Source organism: Anopheles merus, unplaced genomic scaffold (assembly GCF_017562075.2).
Source record: "Anopheles merus strain MAF unplaced genomic scaffold, AmerM5.1 LNR4000017, whole genome shotgun sequence".
NCBI classification, from domain to species: Eukaryota; Metazoa; Arthropoda; class Insecta; order Diptera; family Culicidae; genus Anopheles; species Anopheles merus.
The window spans coordinates 80,414-94,385 of NW_024427597.1; the positions used below are offsets into that span (position 1 = coordinate 80,414).

At 36.6% G+C, this 13,972-nt stretch overlaps 1 protein-coding gene across 2 annotated transcripts in view; it reads right to left on the reverse strand.

Annotated features, from left to right (window-relative positions):
* LOC121601011 (protein groucho-like) overlaps positions 1-9,707 on the reverse strand; it is a 54,474-nt gene extending 44,767 nt beyond the window's left edge. For both annotated transcript variants that reach the window (XM_041929798.1, XM_041929797.1), the window contains exons 1-3: positions 9,582-9,707; positions 6,298-6,551; positions 17-114 (exon numbers count right to left, since the gene is read on the reverse strand). In XM_041929798.1, the coding sequence (XP_041785732.1) occupies positions 17-114; positions 6,298-6,348 (149 nt within the window). In that variant the 5' untranslated portion in view covers positions 6,349-6,551; positions 9,582-9,707. The remainder of the gene's footprint in view (positions 1-16; positions 115-6,297; positions 6,552-9,581) is intronic.
* Between the last annotated feature and the right edge of the window lie 4,265 nt (positions 9,708-13,972).

Sequence of the window (13,972 nt, forward strand, 5' to 3'; positions counted from 1 at the left end):
TAAAAAAAGTACTTACTTATGATACTGTGCCTGTAGAAAATTAAATTCTTCTTTTATCCTATCACAGTTTTCAGTTATAGTGAATTTGAATGGCTGTGCAGACTGCGGTGGACCCTGTACAAATAGAAGTAAATAAGAAAACATTATTAATATAAGATTGATTTATTAGTCTTCTTCTTCTTCTTCTTTGGCTCAACAACCGATGCCGGTCAAGGCCTGCCAACCCACTTGTGGGGTTGGCTTTCAGTGACTTATTGATTTCCCCCATAGCAGGATAGTCAGTCCTACGTATGGCGGCACGGTCTATTTGGGGCTTAAACCCATGACGGGCATGTTGTTAAGTCGTACGAGTTGACGACTGTACCATGAGACCGGCTGATTTATTAGTAGCAATATAAAAAGCGTGGGTTCAAGTATATAAAATATGGGTTCAAGCCCCAAATGGACCGTGCCGCCATACGTAGGACTGATTATCCTGCTATGGGGGGATCAATAAGTCACTGAAAGCCAAACCCACAAGTAGTGTGGTACAGGCAGGCCTTGACCGGCAACGGTTGTTGAGCCAAAAGGAAAAAAATAAAAAATAAAAAGCGTGAAAAATGAAAATCACCCTTCAAACAATCTTGATATACATAACCTCTTCTTCTATGTATTGTGATGCTGTGATGATTTTTTTGTGATTCAATTTTTTTTTTGCTAAGAAAGAATTAACAGTGGTGGCCACCTTACCTAATTTTTCTTATACATTACGCCACATATGTACTTAGTTTGAAGCTTTACTGTGTTTTTTTGAAAAGTTCTTTAAATTAGTGGAATGGAACGTCCCCCATAGCAAGGAGTGACTATCCGGTTGCATTATAGACCGGGTTCATTATAAAGCAAATAAAACATTAGACAACTGTTGAAAAACATCTTGGAAGCGGTGAATAATTATGTGCACATTCGAAAGTGACTTGGAAACCCCTGTAACGAAACTCTTTGGCTATGCTGATGCATCCATGTTATCCATCACATTATAAAAACATTTAGCAAAGCCATTTTGTTTAATTTTTAGGACTAATTTTACTACAGATTTTGCGGCTCGAAGCAATCATTAAACCATCACCATTAGACGTTTTCATAGTAATACACACTTTGCGTTAAATGTTGCTACGCTTGCGAAATCAAGTAAAAAACCCTGTATCATATTCGAGCAAATTTAGAACTCAAAATTTCCCATTGTTTATCGGGCACTCCTAACGGGATAAGCATTCAAAATGGACACCCTCTATTTAAGCATAGATAACACCATTAAGTTTCATAATACGCAATTAACACATAACCAAGAAAAATACAAAATGATTTAGTAGCGTATTGATGTAACTTTTATCTCTTTGAAAATAAGCTTTAAGCAATACCACAGGGATGCGTGGAAGTTTTACATGTTATATTTTTAAAGGTATAGGGTAAGTGTACCAATTGTGGCTACAGCACCAATTATGGCTATAACGAACACTATTTTCGATCTATTTGCATCCTTAAACCACCAAATATGAATATTTTAAACATTTGTGCTTCATTAGTTCCGTGCTGGTTACTTCCGTTTGTTAAATATCACCCTTTTAAAATGTGTTGCCAAGATGTTTGGTATCTCTTACCATTTAGCTAAGAGCAGCACTGTAGGATATTGTAGGAAATGAGAGTGGGTAGAACTGTATGTTTGAAATTGTTTAATATAAGGTTTTTTTGAAAAGAGGTAAAAACAAATAGACACAGACAATGAGATAGTTGAAACGATTGAGTAAAACAATCTGGTAGACACAGGCACATGTACAAAAAAAATTACGATTAAAGTTAGATCAGTTTAGTAATGGATTAACGAGAGGAAAGTTGCTTATGTTGAATCAAGAAAAATCATTGAAAAGTAATCAAAGGAAAATATAAAAATAATGTATATATTAGCAACTTCCAAGCACCTAACCATAAATTTATCTTAAAATTATAATTTTGGTTCATAATATTAGTTGATAAACAACTTCACATCAAAATTTACCATCATTTCATCGAAAGTAACGAAGTATCTTCGGTGTACCAAACATCGCAGTATACCATGAACGCTTTGTTTATTAGTTTGTTTGGTCGTAGTGCGTAGTTTGCAAGTGAACAAATCGGGTTTCTCGTTGTTATTTTCGCAATTCAAAGAGTTAATATATGTTTAAGCATCGTTTTCTTGTAAAATATAACGTGTCGTGTCTATTGCCAAATGCGCTCTCGTTCTTCTCTGAACGATAATTGGTCGGAAGTATCTTCAAGATAGTTGTGAAATGGCTACGATTATTCATTTAAACCAATTCAAACAAACCATTCAGATTTGAGCTCCACTGTGTCTCGTGCTGAAACGGTAGCTGGCTTCGGTATAGCTTCCAAGTGAAGGAATATGAAGGATTGTCAGGAGATATTAAGTGTGTCCTGATGCGGTGTTATCAGTAGAAAAAGAGCCCCATCAATTGTACGATTAATTGGGCGTGGATATCAATACAACTAGTGATACAAAACGGAGATTAGAAACTGTTAATTTTACTTATTTCATGGGTAGGTATACTGTGCCGAATTTCATATAGATCAATCGATTTTGCCATTATTTTGAACTGATTTATGTTCACTTACTTATTTACCTGCATTGAACTTATTATTACTTGATTGAGTTAAAACAATGTCACAAATTAACTTTTGGTGTAAATATTCACTAGTTTTGGCTTATAAACACAATTGGTACAGCTATGGCGAATAACTAGGAACACTATAGCCATGATTGGTATGTTGAGATGCAATTTTTTATCTATTTTTTTATTATTTCGATAACACCGATTCAAAATAAAAGAATATTCTCATGTTCTACACATTAAAGGCTTCAAGAAAACATATAGACTTCTAAATTGTACCCAATACTTATTTATACAGGAGTAAAATCGGTATCTTGATGACATAATATAGCCAAAATTGGTACACTTACCCTAGTATTTCTATACAATTTGTCTAAATAAAGCAAAGAATTTGAAGGCATAAATTTATTAAAATAACAAAAAAATATAAAAATGTTTCACGTTAGGCAAAATGAGCTGTCATGCTTGAGGCAAAATGAACCGTGGTTTTTTGACATAAGGCGCTTGGTGAGGCTATGGTGTTGTTTACAATGTTTACATTCACAGCTTCGAAATATTAAATTTCGTCGATTAAAACGTGTAAAACGTGTTTTAATTTCAATAATATATTTTTGGACAAAATGGAGGGATTTCCTAAAACATGCTCTTTTTCATACAATTTCTTCACTTTCTATGAAAATCTAAAAAATTGGTCCCAGGTATATAGGGTATATAGGGATTATATCCATCACAACCATACGGAACACCTCCATGTGGCAACAGTAATCCATTGATCAATTCTTAGTAGCGGAACTTGGGGCAAGTGTGGCATAGGGGCAAGAGTGCCACCAAGCATTTTTTTCCATAAAAACGTTAGTAAAATGATCAAGTGTATGGTCAATACAGTTAGTTGCGTTTCATTGACTAGGTATACTGTGCCGAATTTCATATAGATCAATCGATTTTGCCATTATTTTGAACTGATTTATGTTAAGTTTCAAAATTGAGCAGAATATTATAGTTTTTTAATCAAACCAAATTAGCTCTCAAAAATCATGGGAACAATCAACCGAGAAAATATTTACACCACCGTAAAGCTGAGAAAACGTGAATTTTTTTGTGGGATTAGTTGAAAAAAAAACTTTCTCTTTGTCACTGAAAAATCCACTTTTTTCAGTGCAAAAGAGCCACCTCTATTTGGGGCAAGTGTGCCACCATCTTTCAAAGGCGCGAGCTGTCAAAATTGTAAACATTGTTGTAGCGTGCAGCGGTATGGTGCGCTATACGAGCAGATTCTACCCCGGAAAAACATACCAGCAACAAACCATATTCCGAAACAGTTTGTGATAAAAAAGGGTTCATTTGTAGCGGAATTTGGGGCAAGTGTGCCATACGGGGCAAAAGTGCCACCAAGCATTTTTCCTTAAAAAACTTTAGTTTAATGATCAATTGTGTATACAAGTACAGTATACAAGTGTACAGTTGGTTGCTTTCCAATGACTAAGTTTACTGAGCCGAATTTCATATAGATCAATCGATATTTCCCATTATTTTGAACTGATTTATGATGAGTTTCAAAATTGAGTAGAATATTATAATTTTTTAATCCAACCAAATAAGCTCTCAAAAATCATGCGAACAATCAACCGAGAAAATATTTACACCACCGTATAGCTGAGAAAACGTGAAATTTTTTGTAGGGTTAGTTGAAAAAAACTTTCTTTTTGTCACTGAAAAATTCACTTTTAAAAAAGTTACAACTTTTGGGGCAAAAGAGCCATCTCTATTTGGGACAAGTATGCCACCATCTTTCAAAGGCGCGAGCTGTCAAAAATGTAAACATTGTTGTAGCGTTTAGTGGTATGGTGCGCTTTTACGAGCGGATTCTACTCCGGAAAAACAGACCAGAAACAACCCATATTGCGATACTGTTTGTAATGAAAAGGGGTTCATTGGTGACTCAAGACATGTAGGAATACATACACTAGTGGTACAAACGTAATAATTTCCAATTATCTAAGAAATACGGTTATTTTAACCAGGTGGCCGTCTTGTCCCATACGACTGGCACTCTTGCCCCATAGCCCAAAAACAACGTCTTTTTGGACCCTTTTTAAAACGCTTCAAAAACTGTTTTGTTTGCACTTTTTTCAAGCGAAACTCATTTATAAGTGAGGAAATAGATGTAAAATGGTTATGAGATTTAATTCAGCTTTTGAAAAACACGTTTTAGTGAGTTATAACTTGAAATGCTTAAGGTGGCACACTTGCCCCAAATTCCGCTAACTCAATGTAGGAATGTAGGAATATATATACTAGTGCCACAAACGGAACAATTTCCAATGATCTAAGAAATACGTTTATTTTAACCAGGTAGCCGTCTTGCCCCATAAGAGTGGCACTCATTTATGAGTGAGGAAAAAGATGTAAAATGGTTATGAGATTTAAATCAGCTTTTGACAAACACCCCGCTGCGCAAAGCGATCGAAAACGTGTCAGCCACTCGCTCAATGTAGCTAGAGAGCAAAAACCAATAACGATACAGCGAGGTGAAAGGGAAAAGAGAGAAGAAAGAGAACGTGGGTGTGAACTATTTTTCGCCCATTATCATTTTTCGCCAACACGGTCGCGTACCGGAGCTTTTTTGTCAAAAAGAGACATACACATACAGCGCGCTCTCTCGAAATACCGTAAACGCTTCAACCGATCAAGAGCTTCGATCGGTTCTTCGGACATTTCTGCTCGCTTTCTCGATCGGTTTCGGCGGAAAGCGAGCTAGGAAGCGAGCTCAAAAACTGCTCGATTTTGTAGTGCGGGATAGTTTTGTATGTGGTTTTGTATGGAGTGTTTACATGATTTAATCTTCGAACTGTCTAACTCCATATAAAAAAGCTGCATAGAATCGTAAAATGCCACAAATTTAGAAAACCTCGTATCCCAGAATTCGCGTACCCTAGAGGTACCGTGTATCTCGGGGACTACTTGTATAATGCTTTACGAACAAGTAATACCATGTCAGAAAACCTGGCCCTAAAAATCACCCGTAGGGTTTTCCAAGCCAATGCACAAAGTTATTCACTTTCGAATGAGCACTTTGTTATTCACCACATCCAAAATATTTTTCAACGGCTGTCAAATAGTAACACATCACAAACTTATCACAAAGAACACAAACTTATCCAGCTTGAATCGTGTTGAAAATCATGCTGAAGAAATTAAAATTTATTATGATGGAAATGAAACATCAGATTGACGTGTATTATCATCTTGCACGCGGAGAAAAACAATGTTTACATTCGTAACTGACTTGGAAAACCCTGTATTGATAGTAAACACAGTTAAAAAAAACTAAAAGCATAGGTAACAAATATAAAGAAAGGTTTGAGATTTTGAAAATGAAAAAAAATTAGGCATTATTTGAAAAATAATAGACTGAAAAAAATCGAACGTACCTAAGGCAAAATAGGAACTATTTAAAACAAATTAATCTTTCAAAAAGGGTTCAAAAGCTTACGTTAATCATCAAACATGTTTTCTGTTTCTCAAACGTAGTGACATTGCGCAAGTCGTCGAAGATTTATTGCATAGCCCTGTAACCGGGCCAATATAACTAATAAATGTAAGCACGGCTTTGGCATATTGCTATGTAAATTAAAATTACTGAGAACACACTTACCGGATGGCGGGCCGCGACCGCTGCCGCGTTTATGCCTGAGTTCGGATACATCTCGGAGGGTGCACGGACGCCTACAAATTATCCTGACTGCGCTCAATATACACCTCCACTTTAGGCGTTCCTTTTATTAACACACTATCACACCACAATGTTTGCGCAGCTTCAAACACAAACTTACAACATCACACACCTGAAAAGTGTGTGTATTTGTTTTTTTTTCTTCGAAACTAAAATAGGGGTCAACAATTGCTTCACTATTCACAAGTGTAAAAGTAGTGCAATAATTATATTAACGAGCCCGTGCATACTTCTTCAACTTCAATTAACCTACGGAAACATACGCAACTAGACTAATCACAATTATCAAGTTTTAAATATTATACCACGATTTTTCCAAGTCAATTTCAAATATATACGTGGTTATTCACTGCGTGCAAAATGTTAATCCACATCACTCTCATCATCAACATCAACTCAAAAAAAAAATATTTGACAGTTATTGAAAATAGTGATGGGGAAAATGAAGATTTCGTCGGAATCGATTCCGGCTAGCTCCGAAATTTTCTGGAATCGATTCCGGATAGGAGGTCCGGAATCAGTTTCCAGAATCGATTCCGGAACCAATTTCTGAATCGGCTCCGGAACCAACTCCGGAATCGGCTCTGGAATTGGTTCGGGAATCGGCTCCGAAATAGGTTCCGGAATCGGCTCCGGAATTAGTTCCGCAATCGGAATTGGATCCGGAATTGGTTCAGGAATCGGCTACGGAATCAGAATCAGCTCCGGAATCGGTTCCGGAATTGGCTCCGGAATCAAAATCGGTTCCAACATCGGAATTGACTCCGAAATCAGAATTGGCTTCGAAACGGAGTCGGTTTGGGCATCTTCATAGGAATAGACGTTTGAGTCAATGATGCTATGTGTTGATAACGACAAAGAATCAAAATTTACTTGTAAATGATCTATTCACATCGAAATTCGCGGGCTTATTTCACTTCCAACACTTCTTATTTCAATTCAAACCATTCCATTTCTGGAGTCATGTTCTGATTCCGGAGCCGATTCCGATCCTGGATCAATTCCGGAATCGATTCCAGTGTCGGCTCCGGAATCAGCTCCGGATTCAACTCCGGAATCGGCTCCGAAACCAACTCCGGAATCGACTCCGGAATCGGAATCGATTCTAGCATCGGAATCGGCTCCGGAGTTGATTCCGAACACGGAATCGGAATCGGGTAGGTCCGATTCCGAGCTCCCACCACTAGTTGAAAAACATGTAGCAAGCAATGAAACATGTTTTAGACAATGGAAATTGACTCGGTAAACCCTGCATTTGTAATTAATTAGGAAAGCAAGGTATAAATAATGTAAATATTTTACCAAAACATACAGAAGTTTTATTTATTGAAATGTTTAAAATATGTTATAAGCAAAAACTAATTCATTGAGGATCACAATAGTAATGTCACACTAAGGAACAGTTCTGCGGGAAGGAATTACAAGCATCCCCCGAGTTACGATCCCCTCGAGTTACGACGATTCGCAGATACGCCGATTTTGATTTTGACAGTTAAAAGTTTTCATGGAGACGAAATTGATGTTTTTTTTTTTAATTTTTATGCTGATAATCGATACACACACATTTCCACAGACACCACAATCCCCGGTCTTGAATATCTACATGATCTAGCTCGGCTTTTGGCGGAAAATTAATACATTATCGTACATCATTTTAAATAAAACACACGATTTCATAGATTCCGACTTTTCCATTTCGGTTATAAACTTTATATTCACAGATATTCGACATACGACTATTTCGACTTACGCCTTGCTTTGGAACATTTTTTCGGTTCCAAATACAGTCGTATCTCGGCGGATACCTGTACACTGATAGCAATTTTAGCATCTTATGATGATTTTCATAAATTTAAACACAGCATTCCTAGACTAAACATGTTGCATATACACATGACACTACATACAGACAACCGACTAATCCAATTTGTGTCGGATTGTTCGTTCCCACCTTCTATTAAACATTACTTTCACTCCTTTTTCTGTTATGCCATCGCTACCCAAAACAACACGCTACAAACGCTACCCAAACTCCAAACGCACACTGAAAATTATTACGGAAAAGAACGAGGCAAACACACACTCCGACTAAAAGGGATACCCGTTTCACAAAGCTGAATAAGAGGGAATCAAAATCTTTTGTACACAAAACACCAAATTCAATTATCAGCCGATTTCACATTCCATTCTCGTTCGGTGGTGGAGTAATTCACGGTCAAATAAAGCGGGAAATCCGCTATCCTTGAGCGTTCTTGCCCAAGTGCGTGATTCAAGCTTTGTCTCATTTACTCCAGCTCAAGTAATATGCTATTTTTCGGATATGACGAGATGTTGCCGGTTGTTTCATATGTGCTCGCAAAGGGCGCCACCATTTTCTCTTTATCTATTTTTCCTGCACAGCAACAGTGGTTTGACCATAACGATTATTCTATTACTGGTAAACGAAATTAAACAAATTATGCACTGCGCACTATCATCCTAGGACCATCACTTCAAGATGAACTTTCCCAATGAGGGGTAATAAACTGCTAGTGACTCGTAAAAAAGTATCAACCATATCACACATCTTGGCCATCATAGGATAAATTCAAACGCATAGCACCAACTCAAGTTCACACACATACTCCTTCACACATTCACATTATTCCAACGAAAAAAGTAACACATACTAAATTGCCAATCATTTATCCATCACTAGATGGCTAGCATAAGATCAATACTCACAAATATTTACTTTTTTTTAACAACCAACGGCGGAACTTTCAGTCACAGTAACACGTCACTGTAAAATGAAACCACATCACACAAAAAAAAACCCAGCCTACTTTCAAGATTCGCCAATGTTGAAAGTACAGATCACCGTACGAATCACGCATCATTTTGACCAAATAAAACAAGTTGGGGAAACGATACTTCTTTTTGTTGGATTTACATACGCCGTCGGCACGGTAATCACTTATTCCACTCGCACTGACCTAATCTACGCAATCTGCACATACTTAAATCTCATTGAGACTACGTTTTTCCATGCCGCAACATTCGCAAAAGAAAGTTGGTATTAACTTTGAAGATAAATACCAATCTTTCTCGGCAGGTCAAACAAAACGGCAACACAACACAAAGAAACACGATCACGAAGTTCTACGTAATGATACGCAAACGCTGTAGAAAAATGCTTTGTAGAGATTATCTTGATTTTTACCGACCATAAGTCAGATGGACCGAAAAAATTGCTAAAGTGGATCTACGACACTAACGTTTCCACAAAATTCACGGAATAGGGAGCGATGCTACCTGCTTCGGCCACGGCAAGCTTCCAAATAATCGCTTGTATGTGTACGCATCCGGCAGAAACGCTCTTGTTGAATGTAGTAGTGATATCGCGTGTGTACGTACATAGTGTGTACGATACATCATGAGCATTACGTCTATGCTCCATAGCTGGTTACTGTGACTCAAGTTGGAGTTGAATTATTCCTGCAGATGTATCTGATTATCCACACAATCACTAATGTACGCAAATTTTTAGAAAAAATAGGCATAACAATTACTGTTGCTTTACAAAAAAATTGGTTTAGCATATATAGTTTTGCAATTTATGCTTCAAATAATGCTTTAATCAAGGGTACGATTTGCGCTTGAATTTCACAGCATTTTGTCCAACTACGATTGCATGTCCCGAGTCATGAAATGTATGAAACATTATTTTTAAAGAATTTGTTTGATAGATTTTTTATAGATTTTATAAAAAAAAATTGAAACCATTTCAAAAGGTTTAAAATCGTATCAAATAAATATATAAGTGGCTAAAACCACCCCTTACTTTGCAAATTAACACGAAAATTAGTGATATTCAGTCTGAAAATCGCAAGATTCGACTTACGCGGAAATTAAATTAAGAATTCAAGATGAATTCTTCCTAAGACGAGTTTCTCATACAGGTGTATTTTGTGATCTTTTTTGTTCCAATTAACCGTACAGCTCGGGGACCATCTGTATGCGCTTTTTAGTTGACATGTTTTTTCCATACAAAAAAATTCTGATTTTTTTCGGTAAACTATGAGATTTTTGTGATTTGTTTTTTTTAAGAACCGATTTACCATACAAACGCATATTTTTTAATTGAACTGTCAGGTAGCTTTCGAGCGTTGAACTAAAAAGCATGACAAAAAGCGTTCAACTATTAAATTGTTCAACTATTGACTGTATTGTATTTGTTTTTCCATACAACAAGTATTCTGAAAACTTGCTCAACTGGCCATGAAATAATTTTTCATACATACGTATATTTATAATCTAACCCAGTGTTGCGAACGGTAATAGTCGTCGACATAAAATTTTACAAAATGATACTTTTTAAAGCATCGCATTCTAGATCCAAGCATTCATTCGACAATCACGGAAAAAAATATCATTTGACACGATGATATTTTTTACTGCTACAATCATTTGACTTTTTGATTTTGCCGTACCTCAAGTGAACTAGATCTTCATCGAAAATGGGTCCTTTTTCGTGTTTTCGCGTGAATTTCTATACTTCTGTAAGATAACACCATTTTCATAGTTGACTGAGTGAAAATATCAACTGGTCTAATGGCTAAGTATCGATAAACGCACAATTAAGCAGTTCTGGCGTCTCATGAAAAATTGTCAAATGACATTCATTCTACATTTTTTGCAATCATATCATCGCAAAAGCATTGATTGTTATTGCACAAATGATTGTCGCTTTTGGAAAGTCGTGTCATGGTAACCATGAATATCATGATCAAAAAATGATTTTGATTTTGATTGACCCGCTTACTGCGAATATCATAAAAAAATGTCGACAATTAACAACACTGATCTAACCGTCAGCTAGCTATAGAGCATTAATCTAAAAGGTATGCTAACTTAAAAGCTTTCAATATACTTTACATGACCGTCCTGAGTTCAAGCCCGAGAATGGACCCAGCTTCCCATGCCCAGCTATGAGCTATAGTATCGCATGATAGATTTTTTGTACAGTCGCATTATCGCTATTAGAGCTCTCGAATTTACTCTCGATTTTACTTTATTTCCGTCATTTGAACAAGCTTAAAAGTAAAACAGCTAACAAATAATTACAAAGGTCTAAACAAAAATATTTCTAAAGTATTATGCTAAAAATTTGAAATGAAATAGCACAAAAATGGGAAAGGTAAAACATCCCGACATAATATTCGCTCATCAAACATAAGCCTCGCTACTTCATCTTACTGATCTATGCTTTTTCTAGACCATCTTATACCAGTCCCCACGGTATAATTTGTGCTTGTAATCAGTCCTGGGAGAGCGTATGTGTAAATTATTTGAAGATAACATTTAAATACCGATTAAATATTCCAACAAAATCTTTCCTCATTTGGATGTTAGAATTGAGAAAAAATAAATGTTTCTGTTCTCTTAGACGTATGTTGTAGGCTATCATCTACATTAGGTAAAAAAGAGAAATGAGAGGGCCTACAATTTATTATTAGAACCATTAAAACGGCGCAGGGGAAGAATCGTGGACTCGTTACGGCACTCTTCACTTACTTCACGCTAGCAACAAGAAACAGGCAGGAAATCATGAGGCATGGCAGAGGGCGATTAAACGACCAAACACGTGAACACGCTTGACTGCGAAAGGAAGAGAGGAAAGGTGTCACGGAGATGATGAAATCAAGAGCACGTTGGTTGAGCCTGCGGTGGATAAACCTCTGATTAGAAGAATCTAAGAAGGCAGTATCTTCCGGGAAACTTTCGTTATATAACAAATATACAAAAAAGAAGCAGAAAACTTCACAACAATGTTAAGATTGACAAATTTATCACGCATGGTAAGCAAGACTGCGCTTAGAAAGAGAAATCCAGGCGATTATTCAGTTTATGTATAAAAATAGATCCTATCACTGCTAAGTATACATTTTTTTTACAACTATAATAAAATCTCCCAATGGTGTAGTCTCTTAAAGACAAATTGTTTCTTTAAAATTAACATTGCGATAGTCCAGTCATATTCTGTAAATTTTTGTCTCTTCAAGATGAATTCTTCCTAAGACGAGTTTCTCTACATTATATATGCGTGTTGGATGGCTAGAGTACCGATGGTGAATTTTGAATGACCAAATTTTTTAAAACATTTCGTTGTTGTTTGGATACGCGACATCAAAGAGTTGATTTATTTACCCTAAAATGAACTTCTCTCTAAGCTTCTAGGTCCCTTGAAAATTCACCTTAGTGAGACTACACTGTAGGTTCACTTTCCCTTTCTTATTATAATCTTTTGCATATATTATTGCGTAGAATTAGTTAGTTTACGATTGATTAGAAGCCAACAAAAACAATATAATAAAACAGTATCCTCAAATATAACTCGATCTAAACGTAATATAATGGGCTTCGACTAAATTTACGAAAATGAATTTCAAATCATCTTGAATTTTTCATACCAATAAATTTTCCCTTACATATCTTTTCTGTTCCCTTGCGGTGCGGAAGATAAAATGAATGTCGAGTGTCGAGCAGTTATGTTCAAATCGCAATTAAAATAGCTGCATTGCGCGTTCGTAAATGTACCAAGTGTATTCAATGAGTATGTACATATAACACGGTAATCAAGGTCGAAAAGATTAAGACAGTGGTAATCTTCTTTGACTTTTTACTGCAATTTAGTTTGGCCAATGTAAATCTGTTGAAGGAAATGAAGAACACCGGTAATAACGCCAAAAGAAGAGTATCAGAAACAAGAAGATATAGCTGATACTGCTGTTGCGTGAATACACATATTTTGGATTCTGCATTTAGGTGCATTCGATGTTTCGTCTCACGTCTCATTTCATGATTTTTGTTACAATCTAGTCGATTAAAGCGGGAAGAAAAAAAAACAATAACTACAATGAAAAAATGAGTGTGTTTGCCAGCTTGCATGTGTGTTTATGTATGCGCAAAAGTGTTTGTACAGTAGAGGTAAATTTTCGCCGAGGTGGTAAGAAAAGCAAACGTGAGGGATTTTTTTTTGGTTTAGTTTGAATGGTTTTGGAAAGAGAAACGGCGCCGGCCCCTACCCCTACCGCCTGACCCTTTTGCAGTAGCGATGGTTAGAACCAAAGGATTGCATGGAAAAAATTGTTGATTGGAAGCGGAGTAAGCGGGAAAACATGTAGCAATGCGGAAAAAGCATCAGCCGAAGAAAGAGAAACAACGCCAATCATAAGACCGGAATCGAGAGGGTTTGAAGGTATCGAGGCCGTGAATCGATAGCAACGTACGCGTGTGGGTGTTCAAGGAAACCAAAGAGGGACTTAAAGTAGGATTTCCGGCGTTCGGGTCCATGATGAATAACGAATACGATTCAGTTGGGAAAATTGGATCTTTGCAGCAGATGTAACGAATAACGAGCGGAGTTCGCGTGCGAGTAAAGCACGTGTATTTTGCCGTCACATTAATATTGCTCCGTTTTGCTTAAAATTCACATAATACACTCTTGCCTTTGACTTTTTATCTGCCGATTTCAATAGCTCTTCCCTTGATCGAAGCACTGAACACATCGTATAGAAACGTAACGAAAGCGACAGTAGGAAGAAAAAAAAGCGAC